Source organism: Artemia franciscana, chromosome 19 (genome assembly GCF_032884065.1).
Source record: "Artemia franciscana chromosome 19, ASM3288406v1, whole genome shotgun sequence".
Classification (NCBI taxonomy): Eukaryota; Metazoa; Arthropoda; class Branchiopoda; order Anostraca; family Artemiidae; genus Artemia; species Artemia franciscana.
In genome coordinates this window covers 10,423,427-10,446,995 of record NC_088881.1, presented here as the reverse complement: position 1 = coordinate 10,446,995, position 23,569 = coordinate 10,423,427, and the positions used below count along the sequence as shown (strand labels likewise).

The 23,569-nt window shown below is 37.4% G+C and overlaps 5 protein-coding genes across 5 annotated transcripts; all 5 read right to left on the bottom strand.

Annotated features, from left to right (window-relative positions):
* Nucleotides 1-1,056: 1,056 nt before the first annotated feature.
* LOC136039070 (bifunctional coenzyme A synthase-like) lies at nucleotides 1,057-1,610 on the bottom strand. Its single transcript, XM_065722555.1, has 2 exons — nucleotides 1,427-1,610; nucleotides 1,057-1,214 (listed from the first exon to the last, which is right to left on the bottom strand). Exons 1-2 carry the CDS (start codon nucleotides 1,608-1,610, stop codon nucleotides 1,057-1,059), a joined length of 342 nt encoding a protein of 113 aa, XP_065578627.1.
* Nucleotides 1,611-6,408: 4,798 nt separating this feature from the next.
* LOC136039069 (nicotinamide/nicotinic acid mononucleotide adenylyltransferase 1-like) lies at nucleotides 6,409-7,008 on the bottom strand. Its single transcript, XM_065722554.1, has one exon. It carries the CDS (start codon nucleotides 7,006-7,008, stop codon nucleotides 6,409-6,411), a length of 600 nt encoding a protein of 199 aa, XP_065578626.1.
* Nucleotides 7,009-10,328: 3,320 nt separating this feature from the next.
* On the bottom strand, nucleotides 10,329-11,690 carry LOC136039039 (nicotinamide/nicotinic acid mononucleotide adenylyltransferase 1-like). The gene has a single exon (XM_065722537.1). It carries the CDS (start codon nucleotides 11,360-11,362, stop codon nucleotides 10,559-10,561), a length of 804 nt encoding a protein of 267 aa, XP_065578609.1. The 5' UTR covers nucleotides 11,363-11,690; the 3' UTR covers nucleotides 10,329-10,558.
* Nucleotides 11,691-14,248: 2,558 nt separating this feature from the next.
* Nucleotides 14,249-14,905, bottom strand: LOC136039067 (uncharacterized). The gene has a single exon (XM_065722553.1). It carries the CDS (start codon nucleotides 14,903-14,905, stop codon nucleotides 14,249-14,251), a length of 657 nt encoding a protein of 218 aa, XP_065578625.1.
* Nucleotides 14,906-18,383: 3,478 nt separating this feature from the next.
* LOC136039066 (nicotinamide/nicotinic acid mononucleotide adenylyltransferase 1-like) lies at nucleotides 18,384-22,399 on the bottom strand. The gene is made up of 2 exons (XM_065722552.1): nucleotides 22,316-22,399; nucleotides 18,384-18,836 (listed from the first exon to the last, which is right to left on the bottom strand). Exons 1-2 carry the CDS (start codon nucleotides 22,397-22,399, stop codon nucleotides 18,384-18,386), a joined length of 537 nt encoding a protein of 178 aa, XP_065578624.1.
* Nucleotides 22,400-23,569: the final 1,170 nt, after the last annotated feature.

The window sequence follows — 23,569 nt, the reverse complement described above, 5'->3', positions numbered from 1 at the left end:
CACCTTTTCAATGGTTTTTCTACTTTTTTCCATGAAATTATATCCCAGAATTTTAACATTATGTTTTGTTGCATCACTGATGAATATTTCACAAACTACCAAAATATCAACTCGATTTTTTGGCAATAATCTGGTTAGTTCATCAATAGAACTAATTAGTCCCACGTGTTTATAAATCCAATTCTCTTCGAATTATCTTCAAGTCTTATTTATTTCATCAGGAGAAACATACGATGACGGTTTTATTTCTGAAAAAGTGTTATTTTCTCTTTGGCCTAAAACATTAAGAGTTTCAGAAAGTAACAAAAGGTTTAGAGGTTTCCCGTTCAAAGGGGTCAGCCTATCGCGTCCCCCCTTAACCTCAAACTGAGAATTCACATAAAAAGAGTCGGAAAGATCCTAGCTCGTGCCAGCAAATCCACGCGACAAGGACCCCGTGCCATTGATGAATCATGAAAAACCTGTCATCCTCCGAGCAAATATATTGAGTAGGTATAAATGAACAGAAATAATTGGGGCAAAAATAATGAAGAAAATATTGAACCAAGCTAGCCTAAGACTTTGCTTCAGTCGTGTAAATTGTACGGATCCATTATCTCGTAATTCCTTACCGTTAGCCAGTAATTCATTTCTCACAGTATAAATATATTGACAAAAATATCATATATATATCAATATATTTTATTTTCTCAATATATTTGAATATTATTTGTGATCCAAATAACAGAGACTGGGCTCCGTTAGTAATACTAGTCAAACTAGTTCTCTAGTTCACTCGTTGAATGATAAACTGGTATGAAAAAGTATACTGATTTGTTAATGTTAATAAAATGTCCAATCTAAGACAGGTGTTCACTTTGAACTCTGAATCAATACTATAATACTTATAAGTTATTACTTTCCTCCAAAACCATTTTCAGAGACTAAAAACTTTCAAAACCTTTTCAACTTCATTCCTGGCTTTCATAACCTGCTTCTGTGTGAATTCTGGCTCCCATAAGGTTGAAAACACAATATCTGCAACATTTACTCTTTCTATGTTTGAAAACTGCACCTCTACTCTTTCCAAGCAGCATATGTTTGTAGTCCATTTCTATCCATCAATCGTTTTACTGCTTCTTCAGGAGGGATAATAGTCACCCAAACTTCATGAAAAAATTCGTTCCAGTTGGCCTCAAGCAGAACCGCCGCATCAAAGACCACTATGTCCTTACCTTTAGTGCGGAATTATTAATTTTTGCTTTTGCTAGTTCGGCAATTTGTGGCCAAACAATGCTATTGAGCTTATTCAAAGCATCTCTGTTAGAAAAAACGATTGAGCCAAGAGCCTTCCGGTTTATCGTGCCGTAAGCATTTTTAATTTCATATCCAAATACTAGCAAAACATCTTCAAAACATTATGTCTCAGGTAAATATGCCCGATGACCAAGGGTATCGCACTCAACGATGCCAGCACCTAAGTTTTCAAGACGTTTCGCTATCGCGGATTTGCCACTCGCTATCCCACCGGTTAAACCAATCACATGCTGATATATTGGAAAATTATCACTCATTTGAAACGGTTTAATTCTATTGCCAAGTTTCCTCTTTCGTAGAGAACTGGAGCTCATTTTATCTTCATCTCCAAGTTCTTTATTTGTGTCCTCGATTATGCTTATTCGATTGAGTTTCAATGGTGAAACTCCAACTTTTGAGGTCCTCTACTTTTGAGGTCAAAAGGGAGGAAGATATCCACGGTTGAATTGGTTGATTATATTTTCCTTATCGTGTTTTTACTCTGGGACATGACTCATCAAAAGTAGCGTTACATTTTTCGAAGAAATGAGCCATTGCAGAGTTTACTTCTTCAGCATCAAATACACGAGACCAATCGATAATATTCAATTTATCCTTTAAACAGTCCAGATTTTTTTTTATTGATAATCCGGTGTGATATTTCTGGTGCTTTTTTTGTTTGAAAATGATATTTCACATCGGAAATCAAAAAAAAAAAGATCAGAAAAATCCGTTAAAACAAATTATGAACACGTGGCTGGTGTCGTTAAAAATATGTTGTCGATGAGAGTTGCACTAGTGAGTGAATCCCGCGTTGGTATTGTACATCAGGGAAGAAGTGATTTTGATATCATTAGAGAAATAAATTCGGTTGTTTGAGTATTTTCATGATTTCAGTAAATTTATCTTAAAATCCCCAATGATCACAACATCTTTATCGTCTAAAGATGCTAATAAAGATTCCAAAGATTGCAGAAAAATCGGGAGTGGTGCCAACGGTGGCATATAAACGAAATAACCCAAGGCCACCTTTTCCATGGTTTTGTCTACTTTTCTCAACGAAATTATATCCTGGAATTTTAACATTATGTTTTGTTTCATCACTGATGAATGTTTTACGAACTCCCAAAATATCGATTTGATTTCTTGGCAATAATCTGGTTAGTTCATCAATTGAACTAATTAGTCCCATGTGTTTATAAATCCAATTCTCTTCGAATTATCTTCAAGTCTTATTTATTTCATAAGGAGAAACATACGAAAGTAACAAAAGTAACAAAAGGTTTAGAGGTTTCCCGTTCAAAGGTGTCAGCCTATCGCGTCCCCCACAACCTCAAACTGAGAATTCATATAAAAAGAGTCGGAAAGATCCTACCTCGTGCCAGCAAATCCACGTGACAAGGACCCCGTGATATTGATGAATCATGAAAAACCTGTCATCCTTCGAGCAAAGATATTGAGTAGGTATAAATGAACAGAAATAACTGGGACAAAAATAATGAAGAAAATCTTGAACCAAGCTAGCCTAAGTAACACACGAAAGTAAATAATCAACATCACATAAACACAAAAATAATAAATATATCAATTAAGAGCGGAGTACACCTTATTTTCTCACACTAGTCGCCTTTAGTGATCTTACACTTTTTCCCACTGCGACTCTAAATCTGATTTGTATTCAAGCTACAACTTGGCACCTTTTTGCTTCAGTCATGTAAATTGTACGGATCCATTATCTCGTAATTCCTTACTCTTAGCCAGTAATTCATTTCTCACAGTATTTAATTTGGTCAGGTCTTCCGCCAATAGTCTGTTGCGAATGAGTTGGGTCGAGATATATCACGTCCTTCTTTAATTCAAACATTTCCTGAATTTCTTTTGTCTAAGTTACTGCATTTTCCCTAGTTTTTCTTTGACTGATTCTCTCAACTTGTCCTTTCCATATACATTCCTACGAGAGGAGAAATAAGGTGCAAAGTTCGGTTTAATATTCACTTTTGTATCCTCTTTCTTCGGCTATAGAGGAGAAAGATCTGTTGGATAGATGAATCTAGCGTTGGCGATATCAAACAATACCCAATTTTCTTTAAAAATTAGCCCCCATTATTGCTTCGTAGAGGAAATTCTTGCATATTATGAAGGGAATTGGAAAATTTTTATTTTCAAACTGGAAGATGCATGACTTACGTCTTTCGGCAAATGTCTGCAATTTATTGAACACCGTTGAATTTATTTTATTTACGGTTGTACCTGAATCCACAAGCACTTTGAAAAGAATATTTTTGACCCTAAAATCATTAAATAACGACAATATTGTATTACGGGAACTTCAAGAGGGTGCAATTACTTAGTATAATAAGTCCTATGCTTGGAATTATGATATTATTCTTTTCCAACTCTTGGATTTTAGATATAAGGTATTTCTTGTGCATGTATGGAATACGGTAATGCTGTTTTGTAACAGGTAACCCTGTAGTTTGGATACTGATATCTTCTTCAGAAGTAGAAATCATATTCTTAGAAATCCACAATAACTCGCAGAAATTTTACTTTAATGTTGTCTCAGTGATTTGGGTCAGGTTAAATTTTTTTGAAAATTGAGTTATGGTTTGGGGATATCTTTCATTTGGAGTGTTAAAATTGTTGACAAAACTCTTTTTAGAATTGTTCTTTTGATTTAAATCTAGTTCTGGTAGCACTTGTTTGTTGACCGAACACGTTTCTTTCTTTAGCGTGGTATCATTTTCATGCATATTTATTATCCTTTTAAAGTCTTCCCATTTTTTGTAACTTATAATCTTTTTCCATCACGACAGATCCTTGGGTAAATCATCTGCCGGGGACAGAATCCAAGTCTCGTTTTATCGTTCAGAATATTTTTAAAGAAACTACCATTCCCGCTTCCATACTGTCTTGTGTACAGTAATTGTTTCTTATTGAACAACATTTATTATGAATAAATTTTATTAAATAATTTCAATGAACTTTTTCAAATCCAAACCATACTCAGAATTTTCTCAATTCAGATCAGTTAATCTACCTAATTAATCATTCATAGTCAGTTTTAGCGAGTTGATATATTCGTTTTGTTTGATTAAAAGATATTGCACTTCTATAAGAATCTCTCGGAGTAGCGTTTCAGGTTCTGTTTTTGAAGCAAAACTCAAAAGAACATCAAAACTAGTACATCCACTAATGAGCAGTGAATATGTATTTTATCAACATTTCCTGTAATATTAGGAACCTTGAGCCCTTCATTATATTTAAAACCTAGTTCAGCTTCTTTTCAAATCCTAAAGTAAAACAAATTGCTAATAACAAAATGATAATTCTCCTTCAATTAATTACGAATTTCATTGTTGCTAGATTGGATAATATAACGATTAGTAATCTATCTAGGTACGAACTGAAAACGAGTTAAGTAATAATATAAACCCGCTTCAAAATACAATCTATTGGGTATAATTACGTTAACCATTCATCCTCTTTTTTCCTTGTATGCCAACGTATTGTTTTTAAATTTTACTAATATTATACCATGCATACCGTAGTTTACACTGAGTTAAAGCTATTTCATAATTAGTTTTTCGATCTAACTTGATCAGATTACTTGTATAAGACTGTTCGACTTCTTTCTTCTGTTTATATTCCAGCAAATAACTTAATTTTAAATTGGTCTCCTTCTTGCTTTTCGACCATTTTAATCCTAACAGTGTTCGTCGAACTAGTTGCTTGCGCCTCCCTGTAAAAATGACAATTGGGTCAGCTGCTTCTAGAAAGCCAAGAAATTTATGCAAATTGAAATTTACATTCTTTGCATTGTCCTGGGTGGATTTTTGTTTTTCGCATGGCAGATCTGTAATATTTCTCGTCAATATTATTATTAATTAAAGTTAAAGTAGCGTTCTTTTGCGATAAGTCTGCCACAAATAGTATCTGTTTATAATCAGATTTAAAGAGCATACTCCCGCAATTGGAATGCGAGTTCCTCCGTAAGCTACAAGGATCTGGCTTGTATTGTTTAGTTGTGGTTTGGGTTTAAGTCTGTCAAAGATAGATTTTGGGATAACATTTGCTTCAGCTCCTGTGTCGATTTTGAATAGAGTTTCCTATACTGAATTATTCAGTTTGATAGCCACAGTCGGTTGGTTTGATTTCTCAGCTATGGCTCCAATAAGTAATGTATCAATATAAATTTCTTGTTCTTGATTTCCATCTGTTCTTTCCATATCAATAGTATCTACTGGTTTGCTACGGCAGACACGAGCAAAATGATTTGTCTTTCCGCACTTGGAGCAAGACTTCCCTTTTGCTGGACATTTGTGATTTGGGTCATATGCCCCACCACAGAAGTAACACTTGTTACTTGTTGTGGGTTGGTCATACCTCTTTTGCCTTCTTACATAGTCTAATTCTTTTTTTACATTTGGCTCCTTTGCTGTTGTAGATGACAAGGACATGGCTGACATGGACATGAGCTGTTGTTGTGTTGTCTCAAAAGCTCTTGCAATTGTCACTGTAGTCTCAAGAGTAAAGGTTCCACCTTGAGATAATAGTTTTTCTCGAATTCTATGTTGTTTCAGTCCACATATTAATCTGTTTCTCACCATCTTAATCTCAAAATTTTCCGTAAACTCACAGTCTTTGACAAGCACCTTGAGGGCTGTAATGTTATGTTCAATTGATTCATGCTCCAACTGATCCTGCTTTTGGAATTTATAGCGAGCGAATATAGGATTGTTCATAGGAGCAATGTACTCTTTAAATTTCTTAAAATAAACATCAAGTTTGTCTTTTTCTTCTGATGTTAATGTCCAAGTACTAAAGACATCTCGTCCTTTTTCTCCTAGCCAAAGAAGAAGATATGCACATTGTTGTTTGGCATTCTTTCCACTCAGCGGTCCGCTGAATATGAGATTTACATGCTGTTCAAATTTGTTCCATGCTTGTAGACTGGCTGATTCCCAGTTAAATGATGGGCACGGAAGAAGCTTGTCCATTTCTGAAACTTCTGACACCATACAACCTATTTTCATTAATACTTTCAATGACTGAATCTTGAATAAAATATTTGACACTTTCTTTTCTCTCCAGAGCTCGTCTAATTTTTGTTGAGCTTATTTCATTAGTAATCTATTCAGTCGCAAGAAATATATTGTTCTTATTCTGAGTTAAAGCATCCGAATCATAAATGAATTTCTCAGGACAGGAGCCAGCACGAGATATTACAACCATTCCATGGTGGCCAACTATTTGATCAATATCTTCATCTAGCCACAAGTTTGGTGTAGCAAAGGACTCGAGGAGATCAGCACCAGAAACCAGTTTTACATTTAGCTTTTCATCCTCTTCTTCTTTAGCTAAGCATACAATATGACTTGCCCACATTGGTGGTATCTCATTTGAAGAGAGCAATGAATTAAGATAGGATTCATAAAAGTTTGGAGTTGCGCTGGTTCTACTCCAACCAGGGCGAGTGACTTCCCAGTCTGATACAGATATCCAGGAAGAACTAGAAACTGAACGCTGACACATTTCAAGCCTATGCACAGCTGGAGCTAAATTTTTCTTCCCATATGCATCATGCACTGGGGATATTATGCCCCCAAGAACTGAAAATGAACCAAGCTTGTGAAGATGGTCCTTAGCAAGTTCAAAGATTCTCAAGTGCGCTTTAGTTGGAGGGTTAAAAGCACCAACAGCAACAAGCGCAACGTGGAGCTTTGATGACATCTCTGAAACAGAATAATGTTTTACTCTCTGTATTGTTACGAAGTAGATTAATTTATTAAGCCAATCGACCTGCAACAATCGACTTGCTGCTGGAGGGGGTGTTAGAGTTCTTGGGGTTCTGTAGGGACTGTCTTGGAAGATTTCTCCAGTACTACGATTATCGGGAGTCTTTGGAACAGCCTTTTTTGGAGAAGAGGATTGAGGCACAGGAGGGTAAAATGTGTAGCTTCCTTTGACAGCTTGACCCAAATGGGTTGGTTGTCTTTCAACTCTATTACATCATAAGAAGCTGGACAGATTATGCCTCACCGTCTATTGGAGTATTCCGATATTCCAAAAGACCAAGGTAGGGGCTGTATTGGACTCTATAGCTTTTAGCATGATCCTACTCGCTATATCCACGGCCTTCTCAGCATGGCCATTAGACTGCGGGAAATTCGGACTTGAAGTCAGATGCTGGATGTCCCATTTCTGCAAAAAGGCCTGGAATTCATAAGATGTAAACAGTGGTCCATTGTCAGACCGACTTTTTTCTGGAATACTATTTCTAGCAAAATGGGCCTTGAGCCTCTTTATTACTTCTAAAGAGGTTGCCGGTTCGACTCGGTCAATCTCTATGAAACGACTATAGTAGTCACTGGTTACTATATAGTCTCTTCAGTTGATCTTGCAAAGGTCAATACCCAGGTATTCCCAAGGATACTGTGGAATTGGTGTCAATATCAGTGGTTCTTTCTGATTATTTCTGGAAAATTTCCCACAAAATTTGCAGTTCCGGATCAGATCTTCTATAGCTGAATTCATATTTGGCCAGTAAACGGAGCTTCTGGCTCTTTGCTTGCTTTTCTCCATTCCTAGGTGTGATACGTGCAATTGCTGCAGAATGTCCCTTCGTAATTCTCTTGGAATAACAACTCTATTTCCTTTTAAAATGATGCCATCAACGCTGTTCAACTCATCCCTAACATTCCAGTAAGATTGCATGCTAGCAGAACACTGGTTTCGGTGGTTCGGCCATTCTTTTTGTATGACCGAGGTAAGTTCTATCATAATTGGGTCTCTCTTATTATCTTCCAAGATGATTCCCATCTTCTTATAACTGACTGGGATACTTTTCATAACAGAGTGAACATGGAACTCAATCTCCAGGGAGCATTCTTCATCAAAGTGGGGTGGATGCAGTCTTGACAGTGTGTCTGCAACTGGTAAGTCCTTTCCTTTAACATATTGAACCGTAATATCGTATGGCTGCAGCTGAATCATCATTCTTTGGAGCCTGGGAGGGGCTTGGCTTAGTGGTTTTGACTATATAGCCTCCAGTGGATGTGCAGTGATTCTCCTCCCATAGACAAATTGATGAAATTTTTTACAGCCATAGAGGATAGCATATAGCTCTTTTTCAATCTGAGAATAGTTTTGTTCTGTTGATGTGAGAGCCCTTGATCCAAAAGCAACAATTCCACCTACGCTCAATTCTGCCCCGAGACCATGCTTGGAAGCGCTGGTTTTCATCTCAACAGATTTTGCCATAGTATCAAAGGTTGCAAGGTTACTACAGATCGAAGTTCTGATTCTATTCATTGCTGTTGCATGTTCATTGGTCCACTCAAAGACAGTTTGTTTTCCCAGCTTTCTGAGGGGATAGTTTAGAGATGACAAGTTTGGAATGTATTTTGAAAGGAAGTTTGTCATTCCAAGGAATGTGGCCAGTTCGTCTTTGTTTGATGGATGTGGCATCTCAATTATAGCTTGAACTTTTGAAGGATCTGGTTTGATACCTTCTGCAGTTATTAGATGTCCAAAATATGGCACGCTTGTTGTTCCGAATATGTATTTTTCTGGATTAAACCTTACTCCAACTTATGTGGCCTTCTCTAGGACTTTCCTTAAATTCTCATCATGTTCTTCATCTTTTCCTGATACAAGGATATCGTCAACAATGACGCCAACGCCTTTCAAGTTGCCAAAGGTTTCTTCCATCTTTCGCTTGAATTGGTCTTGTGCACATATTAATCCAAATGGCATTTTTTTGTATTTGTACCTGCCAAATGGGGTGTTGAAAGTTGTGACAAGTGAAGACTTCTCAGTTAATGCCAGCATCAAATACCCGGATGTTGCATCAAGCCTAGAGAACTTATTATGGCCATGCATTTTGGCTGCTATATCTTCAAAAGTTGGCATTGGATAATAGGGCTTTTGTATGGACTTATTAAGCTCTCTTGGATCCAAGCATAATCGTAACGAACCGTCTGACTTTTCCACGGCTACGATTGAATTAACCCACTCGGTTGGAGCCACCACTCTTTCAATGATGTCTAATTTTTCCAGGCGCTCCAGTTCGCTTTTAACCCTCTCATGTAAGGCAAAAGGTATTCTCCAGACAGGATTAATGAATGGGATTGCATTCTTTTCTACATGGATCTCTACTTTACCTGGGAGTTTACCTATCCCAGCAAAGACGTCATCAAACTCTTTGGGAATTGGTTTCTTCTGAACACTCTTCTTTGTAGATAAGGAAGAAATAGGTGAAGCCACCTTCACAAATCCCAATTTCTACAGATGCTTGGTTTCCTAGATTGGGTTCGACTGTGCATCAACTACAAAGAAACTGAACTTTTTGTTGATAATTCCTTTATGTCTACAATTTAAAGAGCATACTCCCGCAATTGGAATGCGAGTTCCTCCGTAAGCTACAAGGATCTGGTTTGTCTTGTTAGTTGTGTTTTGGGTTTAAGTCTGTCAAAGATAGATTTTGGGATAACATTTGCTTCAGCTCCTGTATCAAATTTTGAATAGAGTTTCCCATGCTGAATTATTCAGTTTGATAGCCACAGTCGGTTGGCTTGATTTCTCAGCCATGGCTCCAATAAGTAATGTATCAATATAAATTTCTTGTTCTTGATTTCCATCTGTTTCTTCCATATCAATAGTATCTACTGGTTTGTTACGGCAGACACGAGCAAAATGATTTGTCTTTCCGCACTTGGAGCAAGACTTCCCTTTTGATGGACATTTGTGATTTGGGTCATATGCCCCACCACAGAAGTAACACTTCTTACTTGTTGTGGGTTGGTCATACTTCTTTTGTCTTCTTACATAGTCTAATTCTTGTTTTACATTTGGCTCCTTTACTGTTGTAGGTGACAAGGACATGGCTGACATGGACAGAAGCTGCTGTTGTGTTGTCTCAAAAGCTCTCGCAATTGTCACTGTAGTCTCAAGAGTAAGGGTTCCACCTTGAGATAATAGTTATTCTCGAATTCTATGTTGTTTCAGTCCACATATTGAACACATATGTTCAATTGATTCATGCTCCAACTGATCCTGCTTTTGGAATTTATAGCGAGCGAATATAGGATTGTTCATAGGAGTAATGTACTCTTTAAATTTCTTAAGATAAACATCAAGTTCGTCTTTTTCTTCTGATGTTAATGTCCAAGTACTAAAGACATCTCGTCCTTTTTCTCCTAGCCAAAGAAGAAGGTATGCACATTATTGTTTGGCATTCTTTCCACTCAGCGGTCCGCTGAATATGATATTTAGATGCTGTTCAAATTTTGTCCATGCTTGTAGACTGGCTGATTCCCAGTTGAATGATGGGCACGGAAGAAGATTGTCCATTTCTGAAACTTCTGACACCATACAACCTATTTTCATTAATATAATCAATGACTGAATCTTGAATCAAATATTTGACACTTTCTTTTCTCTGCAGAGCTCGTCTAATTTTTGTTGAGCTTATTTCATTAGTAATCCATTCAGTCACAAGAAATATATTGTTCTTATTCTGAGTTAAAGCATCCGAATCATAAATGAATTTCTCAGGACAGGAGCCAGGACGCGATATTACAACCATTCCATGGTGGCCAACTATATGATCAATATCTTCATCTAGCCACAAGTTTGGAATAGCAAAGGACTCGAGGAGATCAGCACCACAAACCAGTTTTACATTTAGCTTTTCAGCCTCTTCTTTTTTAGCTGAGCCTACAATATGACTTGCCCAAATTGGTGGTATCTCATTTGAAGAGAGCAATGAATTAAGACAGGATTCGTAAAAGTTTAGAGTTGCTCTGGTTCTACTCCAACCAGGGCGAGTGACTTCCCAGTCTGATACTAATATCCAGGAAGAACTAGAAACTGAACGCTGACACATTTCAAGCCTATGCATAGCTGGAGCTAAATCTTTCTTGCCATATGCATCATGCACTGGGGATATTATGCCCCCAAGAACCGAAAATGAACCAAGCTTGTGAAGATGGTCCTTAGCAAGTTCAAAGATTCTCAAGTGCGCATTAGTTGGAGGGTTAAAAGCACCAACAGCAACAAGCGCAACGTGGAGCTTTGATGACATCTCTGAAACAGAATAATGTTTTACTCTCTGTATTGTTACGAAGTAGATTAATTTATTAAGCCAATCGACCTGCAACAAAACTGCATAAGCAAACAGCAATCATAAAATAATAAGCAGCAAGCATAAGCATAAAAGCACTAAACACAACATCTCCTTTCACAATAATAATTTTGCTATAAAAGCAAACACACAAAAAAGAAAAGACTAGCAATTTAAATGTCCATTATCTTCCTTGGCTTAACCACTCTACCAGTTCTTGTTACATAGGGTCGTGAATAATCCTCTCCGTTTCTGCTTTCAATGTTTGCTGCTAGAGGGGGTGTTGGAGTTCTTGGGGTTCTGTAGGGACTGTCTTGGATGATTTCTCCAGTACTACGATTATCGGGAGTCTTTGGAGCAGCCTTTTTTGGAGAAGAGGATTGAGTCACAGGAGGGTGAAATTCTGCTGGAAGGTCCTCATCCCCTGTGAATTCGGAAGATTGTTGAGCACTGTTGCCTTCAGCACTGGACCGTGGTTTCAAATGGGTCCGATTTCTGCGATAAAATCTACCATTTTCGGCTTGTATGAGGTAAGATCTTGGAGATACGCATGACGTCACCACACCTTTCATCCAACGTGTAGCTTCCTTTGACAGCTTGACCCAAATGGGTTGGTTGTCTTTCAACTCTATTAGATCTTTAGAAGCCTTGTCATAGTTCTGCTTCTGCCTTTCTTGTCGACTAGTTCTTGCTTTGAGGAAGTTTGTCTTTGGAACAGTGTTTGGCTCCAGTTGCTGCCGAGTACAGGGAAGGATGGATCTTAAACTTCTACTCATAAGAAGCTGGGCAGGTTATGCCTCACCGTCTATTGGAGTATTCCGATATTCTAAAAGACCAAGGTAGGGGCTGTATTGGACTCTATAGCTTTTAGCATGATCCTACTCGCTATATCCACGGCCTTCTTAGCATGGCCATTAGACTGCGGGAAATTCGGACTTGAAGTCAGATGCTGGATGTCCCATTTCGGCAAAAAGGACTGGAATTCATAAGATGTAAACAGTGGTCCATTGTCAGACCGACTTTTTTCTGTAATACTATATCTAGCAAAATGGGCCTTGAGCCTCTTTATTACTTCTGAAGAGGTTGCCGGTTCGACTCGGTCAATCTCTATGAAATGACTATAGTAGTCACTGGTTACTATATAGTCTCTTCCGTTGATCTTGCAAAGGTCAATACCCAGGTATTCCCAAGGATACTGTGGGATTGGTGTCGATATCAGTGGTTCTTTCTGATTATTTCTAGAAAATTTCCCACAAAATTCGCAGTTCCGGATCAGATCTTCTATAGCTGAATTCATATTTGGCCAGTAAACGGAGCTTCTGGCTCTTTGCTTGCTTTTCTCCATTCCTAGGTGTGATACGTGCAATTGCTGCAGAATGTCCCTTCGTAATGGTCTTGGAATAACAACTCTATTTCCTTTGAAAATGATACCATCAACGCTGGACAACTCATCCCTAACATTCCAGTAAGGTTGCATGCTAGCAGAACACTGGTTTCGGTGGTTCGGCCATTCTTCTTGTATGACCGAGGTAAGTTCTATCATAATTGAGTCTCTCTTATTTTCTTCCAAGATGATTCCCATCTTCTTATCACTGACTGGGATACTTTTCATAACAGAGTGAACATGGAACTCAATCTCCAGCCCACTTAGACAAATTGATGAAATTTTTTAAAGCCAAAGAGGATAGCATATAGCTCTTTTTCAATCTGAGAATAGTTTTTTTCTGTTGATGTGAGAGCCCTTGATCCAAAAGCAACAATTCCACCTACGCTCAATTCTGCCCCGAGACCATGCTTGGAAGCGTTGGTTTTCATCTCAACAGATTTTGCCTTAGTATCAAAGGTTGCAAGGTTACTACAGATCGAAGTTCTGATTCTATTCATTGCTCTTGCATATTCATTGTTCCACTCAAAGACAGTTTGTTTTCCCAAGTCTCTGAGGGGATAGTTTAGAGATGACAAGTTTGGAATGTATTTTGAAATTTCCTGATACAAGGATATCGTCAACAATGACGCCAACGCCTTTCAAGTTGCCAAAGGTTTCTTCCATCTTTCGCTGGAATTGGTCTTGTGCACATATTAATCCAAATGGCATTCTTTTGTATTTGTACCTTCCAAATGGGGTGTTGAAAGTTGTGACAAGTGAAGGCTTCTCAGTTAATGCCAGCATCAAATACCAGGATGTTGCATCAAGCTTAGAGAACTTATTATGGCCATGCATTTTGGCTGCTATATCTTCAAAAGTTGACATTGGATAATAGGGCTTTTGTATGGACTTATTAAGCTCTCTTGGATCCAAGCATAATCGTAACGAACCGTCTGACTTTTCCACGGCTACGATTGAATTAACCCACTCGGTTGGAGCCACCACTCTTTCAATGATGTCTAATTTTTCCAGGCCCTCCAGTTCGCTTTTAACCCTCTCATGTAAGGCAAAGGTATTCTCCAGACAGGATTGATGAATGGGAATTCTTTTCTACATAGATCTCTACTTTACCTGGGAGTTTACCTATCCCAGCAAGGACGTCATCAAACTCTTTGGGAATTTGTATCTTCTGAACACTCTTCATTGTAGATAAGGAAGAAATAGGTGAAGGTACCTTCACAAACCCCATTTCTACAGATGCTTGGTATCCTAATATTGGGTTCGACTGTGTATCAACTACAAAGAAACTGAACTTTTTGTTGATAATTCCTTTATGTCTACAATTTAAAGAGCATACTCCCGCAATTGGAATGCGAGTTCCTCCGTAAGCTACAAGGATCTGGCTTGTCTTGTTTAGTTGTGGTTTGGGTTTAAGTCTGTCAAAGATAGATTTTGGGATAACATTTGCTTCAGCTCCTGTATCAAATTTTGAATAGAGTTTTCCATGCTGAATTATTCAGTTTGATAGCCACAGTCGGTTGGCTTGATTTCTCAGCCATGGCTCCAATAAGTAATGTATCAATATAAATTTCTTGTTCTTGATTTCTATCTGTTCCTTCCATATCAATAGTATCTACTGGTTTTCTACGGCAGACACGAGCAAAATAATTTGTCTTTCCGCACTTGGAGCAAGACTTCCCTTTTGCTGGACATTTGTGATTTGGGTCATATGCCCCACCACAGAAGTAACACTTCTTACTTGTTGTGGGTTGGTCATACTTCTTTTGTCTTCTTACATAGTCTAATTCTTGTTTTACATTTGGCTCCTTTACTGTTGTAGGTGACAAGGACATGGCTGACATGGACATGAGCAGCTGTTGTGTTGTCTCAAAAGCTCTTGGAATTGTCACTGTAGTCTCAAGAGTAAGGGTTCCACCTTGAGATAATAGTTTTTCTCGAATTCCATGTTGTTTCAGTCCACATATTAATCTTTCTCTCACCATCTCCTTCTCAAAATTTTCCGTAAACTCACAGTCCTTGACAAGCACCTTGAGGGCTGTAATGTTATGTTCAATTGATTCATGCTCCAACTGATCCTGCTTTTGGAATTTATAGCGAGCGAGTATAGGATTGTTCATAGGAGTAATGTACTCTTTAAATTTCTTAAGATAAACATCAAGTTCATCTTTTTCTTCTGATGTTAATGTCCAAGTACTAAAGACATCTCGTCCTTTTTCTCCTAGCCAAAGAAGAAGGTATGCACATTATTGTTTGGCATTCTTTCCACTCAGCGGTCCGCTGAATATGAGATTTAGATGCTGTTCAAATTTTGTCCATGCTTGTAGACTGGCTGATTCCCAGTTGAATGATGGGCACGGAAGAAGATTGTCCATTTCTGAAACTTCTGACACCATACAACCTATTTTCATTGACATAATCAATGACTTGATTAGAATCTTGAATCAAATATTTGACACTTTCTTTTCTCTGCAGAGCTCGTCTAATTTTTGTTGAGCTTATTTCATTAGTAATCCATTCAGTCACAAGAAATATATTGTTCTTATTCTGAGTTAAAGCATCCGAATCATAAATGAATTTCTCAGGACAGGATCCAGCACGCGATATTACAACCATTCCATGGTGGCCAACTATATGATCAATATCTTCATCTAGCCACAAGTTTGGAATAGCAAAGGACTCAAGGAGATCAGCACCACAAACCAGTTTTACATTTAGCTTTTCAGCCTCTTCTTCTTTAGCTGGGCCGACAATATGACTTGCCCAAATTGGTGGTATCTCATTTGAAGAGATAAATGAATTAAGACAGGATTCGTAAAAGTTTAGAGTTGCTCTGGTTCTACTCCAACCAGGGCGAGTAAACTTCCCAGTCTGATACTGATATGCAGGAAGAACTAGAAACTGAACGCTGACACATTTCAAGCCTATGCACAGCTGAAGCTAAATTTTTCTTGCTATATGCATCATGCACTGGGGATATTATGCCCCCAAGAACTGAAAATGAACCAAGCTTGTGAAGATGATCCTTAGCAAGTTCAAAGATTTTCAAGTGCGCATTAGTTGCAGGGTTAAAAGCACCAACAGCAACAAGCGCAACGTGGAGCTTTGATGACATCTCTGAAACAGAATAATGTTTTACTCTCTGTATTGTTACGAAGTAGATTAATTTATTAAGCCAACCAACCTGCAACAAAACTACATAAGCAAACAGCAATCATAAAATAATAAGCAGCAAGCATTAGCATAAAAGCACTAAACAAAACATATCCTTTCACAATAATAATTGTGCTATAAAAGCACACACACAAAAAAAGAAAACACTAGCAATTCAAATGTCCATTATCTTCCTTGGCTTAACCACTCTACCAGTTCTTGTTACATAGGGTCGTGAATAATCCTCTCAATTTCTGCTTTCACTGTTTGCTGCTGGAGGGGGTGTTGGAGTTCTTGGGGTCTTGGAAGATTTCTCCAGTACTACGATTATCTGGAGTCTTTGGAACAGCCTTTTTTGGAGAAGAGGATTGAGTCACAGGAGGGTGAAATTATGCTGGAAGGTCCTCATCCCCTGTGAATCCTGAAGATTGTTGAGCACTGTTGCCTTCAGCACTGGCCCGTGGTTTCAAATGGGCCTGATTTCTGCGATAAAATCTACCATTTTCGGCTTGTATGAGGTAAGATCTTGGAGATACGCATGACGTCACTACACCTTTCATCCAACGTGTACCTTCCTTTGACAGCTTGACCCAAATGGGCTGGTTGTCTTTTAACTCTATTAAATCTTTAGAAGCCTTGTCATAGTTCTGCTTCTGTCTTTCTTGTCGACTAGTTCTTGCTTTGAGGAACTTTGTCTTTGGAACATTATTTGGCTCCAGTTGCTGCCGAGTACAGGGAAGGATGGATATTTAACTTTTACTCATAAGAAGCTGGGCAGGTTATGCCTCACCGTGTATTGGGGTATTCCGATATTCTAAAAGACCAAGGTAGGGGTATGTATTGGACTCTATAGCTTTTAGCATGATCCTACTCGCTAAATGCACGGCCTTCTCAGCATGGCCATTAGACTGCGGGAAATTCGGACTTGAAGTCAGATGCTGGATGTCCCATTTCTGCAAAAAGGACTGGAATTCATAAGATGTAAACAGTGGTCCGTTGTCAGACCGACTTTTTTCTGCAATACCATATCTAGCAAAATGGGCATTGAGCTTCTTTATTACTTCTGAAGAGGTTGCCGGTTCGACTCGGTCAATCTCTGTGAAACGACTATAGTAGTCACTGGTTACTATATAGTCTCTTCCCTTGATCTTGCAAAGGTCAATACCCAGGTATTCCCAAGGATACTGTGGGATTGGTGTCGATATCAGTGGTTCTTTCTGATTATTTCTGAAAAATTTCCCACAAGCTTCGCAGTTCCGGATCAGATCTTCTATATCTGAATTCATATTTGGCCTGTAAACGGAGCTTCTGGCTCTTCGCTTGCTTTTCTCCATCCCTAGGGGTGATACGTGCAATTGCTGCAGTATGTCCCTTCGTAATGCTCTTGGAATGACAACCCTATTTCCTTTTAAAATGATGCCATCAACGCTGGACAACTCATCACTAACATTCCATTAAGGTTGCATGCTAGCAGAACACTGGTGTCTGTGGTTCGGCCATCCTTTTTGTATGACCGAGGTAAGTTCTGTCATAATTGGGTCTCTCTTATTTTCTTCCTAGATGATTCCCATCTTCTTATCACTGACTGGGATACATTTCATAACAGAGTGAACATGGAACTCAATCTCCAGGGAGCATTCTTCATCAAAGTAGGGTGGATGCAGTCTTGACAGTGTGTATGCAACTGGTAAGTCCTTTCCTCTAACATATTGAACCGTAATATCGTATGGCTGCAGCTGAATCTTTCATATCAATAGTATCTACTGGTTTGCTACGGCAGACACAAGCAAAATGATTTGTCTTGCCACACTTGGATTAAGACTTCCCCTTTGCTGGACATTTGTGATTTGGGTCATATGCCCCACCACAGAACTAACACTTCTTACTTGTTGTGGGTTGGTCATACTTCTTTTGTCTTCTTACATAGTCTATTTCTTGTTTTACATTCGGCTTCTTTACTGTTGTAGGTGACAAGGACATGGCTGACATGGACATGAGCTGCTCTTGTATTGTCTAAAAAGCTCTTGCAATTGTCACTGTAGTCTCAAGAGTAAGGGCTCCACCTTGAGATAAGAGTTTTTCTCGAATTCTATGTTGTTTCAGTCCACATATTAATATGTCTCTCACCATCTCCTGAAAATTGTTTGTAGACTCACAGTCTTTGACAAGCACCTTGAGGGCTGTAATGTTATGTTCAATTGATTCATGCTCAAACTGATCCTGCTTTTGGAGTTTATAGCGAGCAATATAGGATTGTTCATAGGGGCAATGTACTCTTTAAGTTTCTTAAGATAAACATCAAGTTTGTCTTTTTCTTCTGATGTTAATGTCCAAGTACTAAAGACATCTCGTCCTATTTCTCCTAGCCAAAGAAGAAGGTATGCACATTGTTGTTTGGCATTCTTTCCACTCAGCGGTCCACTGAATATGAGATTTACATGCTGTTCAAATTTTGTCCATGCTTGTAGACTGGCTGATTCCCAGTTGAATGATGGGCATGGAAGAAGATTGTCCATTTCTGAAACTTTTGACACCATACAACCAATTTTCATTCACATAATCAATGACTGAAACTTGAATCAAATATTTGACACTTTCTTTTCTCTGCGGAGCTCGTCTGATTTTTGTTGAGTTTATTTCATTAGTAATCCATTCCGTCACAAGAAATATATTGTTCTTATTCTGAGTTAAAACATCCGAATCATAAATGAATTTCTCAGGACAGGAGCCAGCAAGCGATATTACAACCATTCCATGGTGGCCAACCATATGATCAATATCTTCATCTAGCCACAAGTTTGTAATAACCAAGGACTCAAGGAGATCAGCACCACAAACCAGTTTTACATTTAGCTTTTCAGCCTCTTCTTCTTTAGCTGAGCATACAATATGACTTGCCTACTAAGTATAACAGTATCTGTTAAAAATCTTTTTATCTAAAAGATAAAAAGATTTTTTAACGTCTAAGTTATGCTCCATGATTCTAGTCAAACTAGGAGAGTCATAGCTTACGTCGTTGAATAGATGCCTGTAACATACTGAGCAGAGTTGAATTCAAAAATATTTTGGTCGCACCAGAATGTATAGGTGCTTTCAATTCGATTGAACTTATTCAAATAAAGAAATTAAACATAATACTAATAATAATTAGGATTCTCGAAGCAAACTTATTGAAGACCATAACAACAAAAATTGAAACTCAAGAAAAAAAAGAAAAAGAAAACACGTATAATTAAAACAAAGAAATGAATATTTGCGACACTAAAATCACTAAATAAGGGCAACATTTTACTATCATCACTATAAGAGTATACATTTACTGAGTGGGAACTATAAAAAGTCTCCACGAAAGATTGCTCCTACTAGTTTAGGTGACTTCGGTCGTTACCCTGAGGGTTAATGGGATAAAAAAGTCCAGAATAGAGGCGTGGAAATTACTATACCTTATCAATCAGTCATAGTCAGTTCTAGTGAGCTGATATATTCGTTTCGTTTGATTAGATGATATTGCATTTCTATAGGATTATCTCTGAGTAGTGCTCCAGGTTCTGTTTTCGAATTAAAACTCCAGATCACATCAAATGTTGTATTCCCATTCACAATTGAACTATCCACTAATGAGCAGTAAATATGAATTCAATATTGAACTCAATTCTTCCACAAATAGTCTCTATTGCAAAGGAGTCGCATCGAGATATATCACATCCATCCTTAATTCAAATGTTTCTTGAATTTCTTTTGTCTAAATTGGTGCATTTCCCATAGTTTTTCTTCTACTGATTCTCTCGACTTGTCCTTTACTTATACTTTTCTACGAGAGGAGTCTTTTGACAAATTTCTGCAATTTATTGAAACAGTTGAATTTATTCAATATTGAATTCAAGTCTTCCACAAATAGCCTGTTGCGAATGAGCTGGGTCGGGATTTATCACGCCTTCCTTAATTTAAATATTTCCTGAATTTCTTTTGTCTAAGCTGCTTTGTTTCCCCTAGTTTTTCTTTTACTGATTCTCTCAACTAGTCCTTTACATTTACATTCGTCCTCTTTCTTCGGCTGTAGAGGAGAAACCAATTTTTTTTTAAAAATTAGCCCGGGTTTTTGCTTCATAGAAGAAATTCTTGCATATTATGAAGGTAATTGGAAAATTTTTATTTTCAAACCGGGAGATGTATGACTTATGTCTTTCGACAAATGTCTGCTATTTATTGAACACAGTTGAAGTTATTATATTTACGGTTGTACCTGATTTCAAAAGCGCTTTGAAACGAATATTTATGACCCTAAAATCAGGAAATAATGACAATATTTTATTATTGGCACTTAAAGGGTACAATTACTGGGTATATAAAGCCTCATGCTTGAAATTATTCTATCATTCTTAATGTTAAACTTAATGAAAAATTGGCCTCCTTCTTGCTTTTCGACCATTTTAATCCTAACAGTGTTCGTCGAACGAGTTGCTTGCGCCTCCCTGTAAAAATGACAATTGGGTCAGCTGCTTTTAGAAAGCCAGGAAATTTATGCAAATCGAAATTCCCATTATTTGCATTGTCCTGGATGAATTTTTGTTCTTCGCATGACAGCCTTGTAATATTTTTCTTCTGTTTTATTTGCAATAAATATGCAACAAATAGCATCTGTTGCGAGTGAGTCGCGTGGAGATTTATCCCATCCTTCTATAACTCAAATATCTCCTGAATTTGTTTTTGTCTATATTGCTGCATTTCTCCTGTTTTTTCTTTTACTTATTCACCCCTCTTGTCCTTTTCATTTACTTTGCTATGAAACGAGAAATGAAGTGTAGAGCTTGGTATGCTAGTTTCTGTTGTATCCTTTTTCTCCGCCCGTCAGTTAAAAGGATTCGTCGGATCGATGAATTTAATGTTGGCTATATCCAACATCAACATACTGGCCTATAAAAAATTACCTCTGATTATTGCTTCATAGTTGGTTTTTTACATATTATGAAGCTAATAGAAAAATTTTAGTTGTCTTTTCTCAAATTTAGATAAAAAGATTTTTTAACGTCTAAGTTATATTCCATGATTCTAGTCAAACTGGGAGAGACATATCTTAGGTCGTTGAATAGATGCCTGTAATATACTGAGCAAAGTTGAATTCATATATATTTTGGTCGCACCAGAATGTATAGGTGCTTTCAATTCGATTCAACTTATTCAAATAAAGAAATTGAACATAATACTAATAATAATTAGGATTCTCGAGGCAAACTTGTTGATGACCATAACAACAAAAATTGAAACTCAAGAAAAGAAAAAAAGAAAACACGTTTAATTAAAACAAAGAAATGAATATTTGCGACACTAAAATCACCAAAGAAGGGCAACATTGTACTATCATCACTATAAGAGAATACATTCACTGGGTGTGAACTATAAAAAGTCTCCACGAAAGATCGTTCCAACTGGTTTAGGTGGCTTGGATCGTTACCCTGAGGGTTAATGGGATAAGTAAGTCCGGAATAGAGGCATGGATATGTAAATTACTCCTAAAGATGTATGCCAGCCTCCTTGATGGACGGCCTCTAGTTACCCTGGCAGCGTAAAAAAAAATTCCATGTGACAACTGCTGTTTGGTAAACGTAGCATATAAAGGCTAGGTAAAGTAAAAAACAAATACTCTTGCAAACAAACGAGATCCTACTGACTGCATAATTCAACAATAAAAATGTCTTCGTCCTTAATTCCATTAATATTTTAGGATATCGCAGCAAACTGAAAAGCCATTGATGTGGATGCGGGTTCTTTTTTAGTCTTTCTTGCCTAGCAAGACAAACTAAGTTGCAAGAAGGGTGGTTTTTATCGCAGTTAGCACATCTAGGCGTAGCCCTGCATGGTCTATTTGTCGTAGAAATGTTTGCTCCTATGAAAATCGGCACATTAGGGAGTATCAACCGGACAAGCTTGTTGAGTGGATGGAGGACCGAAATTTGAAACTGTATTTTTCCCGTTTTGTGTATTGATATTACCGACAAAATTCGTCTCCAAGCTTCACCCCTTCCTTTAAATAAATTGGTGCAAGAAAAGTCTTCGAAATCGAGTTTTACGGAAAGAGATGGTCCAAATCTCTTCGCATTTTTTAAATGCCATTTTGAATGTAAAGTATATCGTTGTCTACTCCGGTTGGTGCACCTCGTATTGTTTCCAAAAAAGCCTTAGAAAAGCAATTTAGTAGCAGTACTAGTCAATTTTTCATGCAGAAGAGTAGAAAAATTTTCACTAGCTGATTTTTCAATGTTAATATACCATTGGTCTTTTACAGATTTAATACTGTATATTAATTCATGACCATTGAGATAATTAATAACTCATCCTTTTCAGAGGATCAGAAAGGTAGTGGGTATATTCCAAACAACCATGGTTGCATTGGTATCAGCAGTCGAAACATGCAGGCGGAGTTTTGGATATTCAAACTGGTATTCACTCTGAGCTGAAGACATGCCAATGATAGTCTAGTGCAACTGGTTGATTTTGACCAGTAGCAAAGAATAAACACCTACCGGAAGGCCTGGCTCTTCAGTGGGAATTTTTTAAAATAATATATTTAAAATGTTGTACCATCACAAATAGAGATCTCTTCAAGATCTTATCTATATAATGATAACATTAATAATAATTACATAAAAACTAGGGAGTTTGACAACTGAAATAAAGCTCTAAGAAACTTCATCATTTCTTCTGAATATTTTCCAGAAAATTGCTTATTGATAAATTGGGCTTTTTAACTATTATAATTGGCCCATTACAAGCATAGCTTCTTGGGCCTATTGATTGATTTACTTTTGTAATAGTTTTCTTTAGTATTAATAAATTGATTGATTGATTGATTGATAACAGTGTGGGTAAATAGAGCTCTCTCTGCCTTCCAGTTACTCTGACGAATGAGTTGCCTACTTTGACAAAACCCATGAAGTTTAGCGAATCGGATTGCAAACTGAAATTCGCATTCTTTGAATTGTCTTGGGGGATTTTGTTTTTCGCACCGCTAATTTGTGATATTTCTTCTCAATATTATTCTTATTTGAATTCAAGTCCTCCACAAATACTCTCTGTTACGAATGATTCACGTTGAAATTTATCGCATGCTTCCATATTTCAAATGTTTCTTGAATTTCTTATGTCTATATTGCTGCATTTCCCCTAGTTTTTCTTTTACTGATTCACCCAACTTGTCCTTAGGATTTATTTTCCTACAAGAGGAGAAATAAGGTGAAAACTTCGGTTTGCTATTCACTGTAGTATCCTCTTTCTTTGCCCGTAGAGGAGAGAGCTCGGTCGGATAGATGAATCGAGCGTTGGCCTTATCAAACAGTACCCAATTTAAAAAAAAAAACTAATCATTGCTTAATAGTGGAAATTTTTGCATATTATGAAGTTAATGTGCAAATTTTTATGTTTGAACTGTGAGACTCATGACACGTCGTGTGACAAATGCCTGCTATTTATTGAACATCGTTGAATTTATTATATTTATGGTCATACCTGAATCCACAAGCGCTTTGAAACAAATATTTTGGACCCTAAAATCATTAAATAACGACAATATTGTATTATGGGAACTTCAAGAGGGTACAATTACTGGGTATAAAAAGTCATGCCGCAAAAGGTCA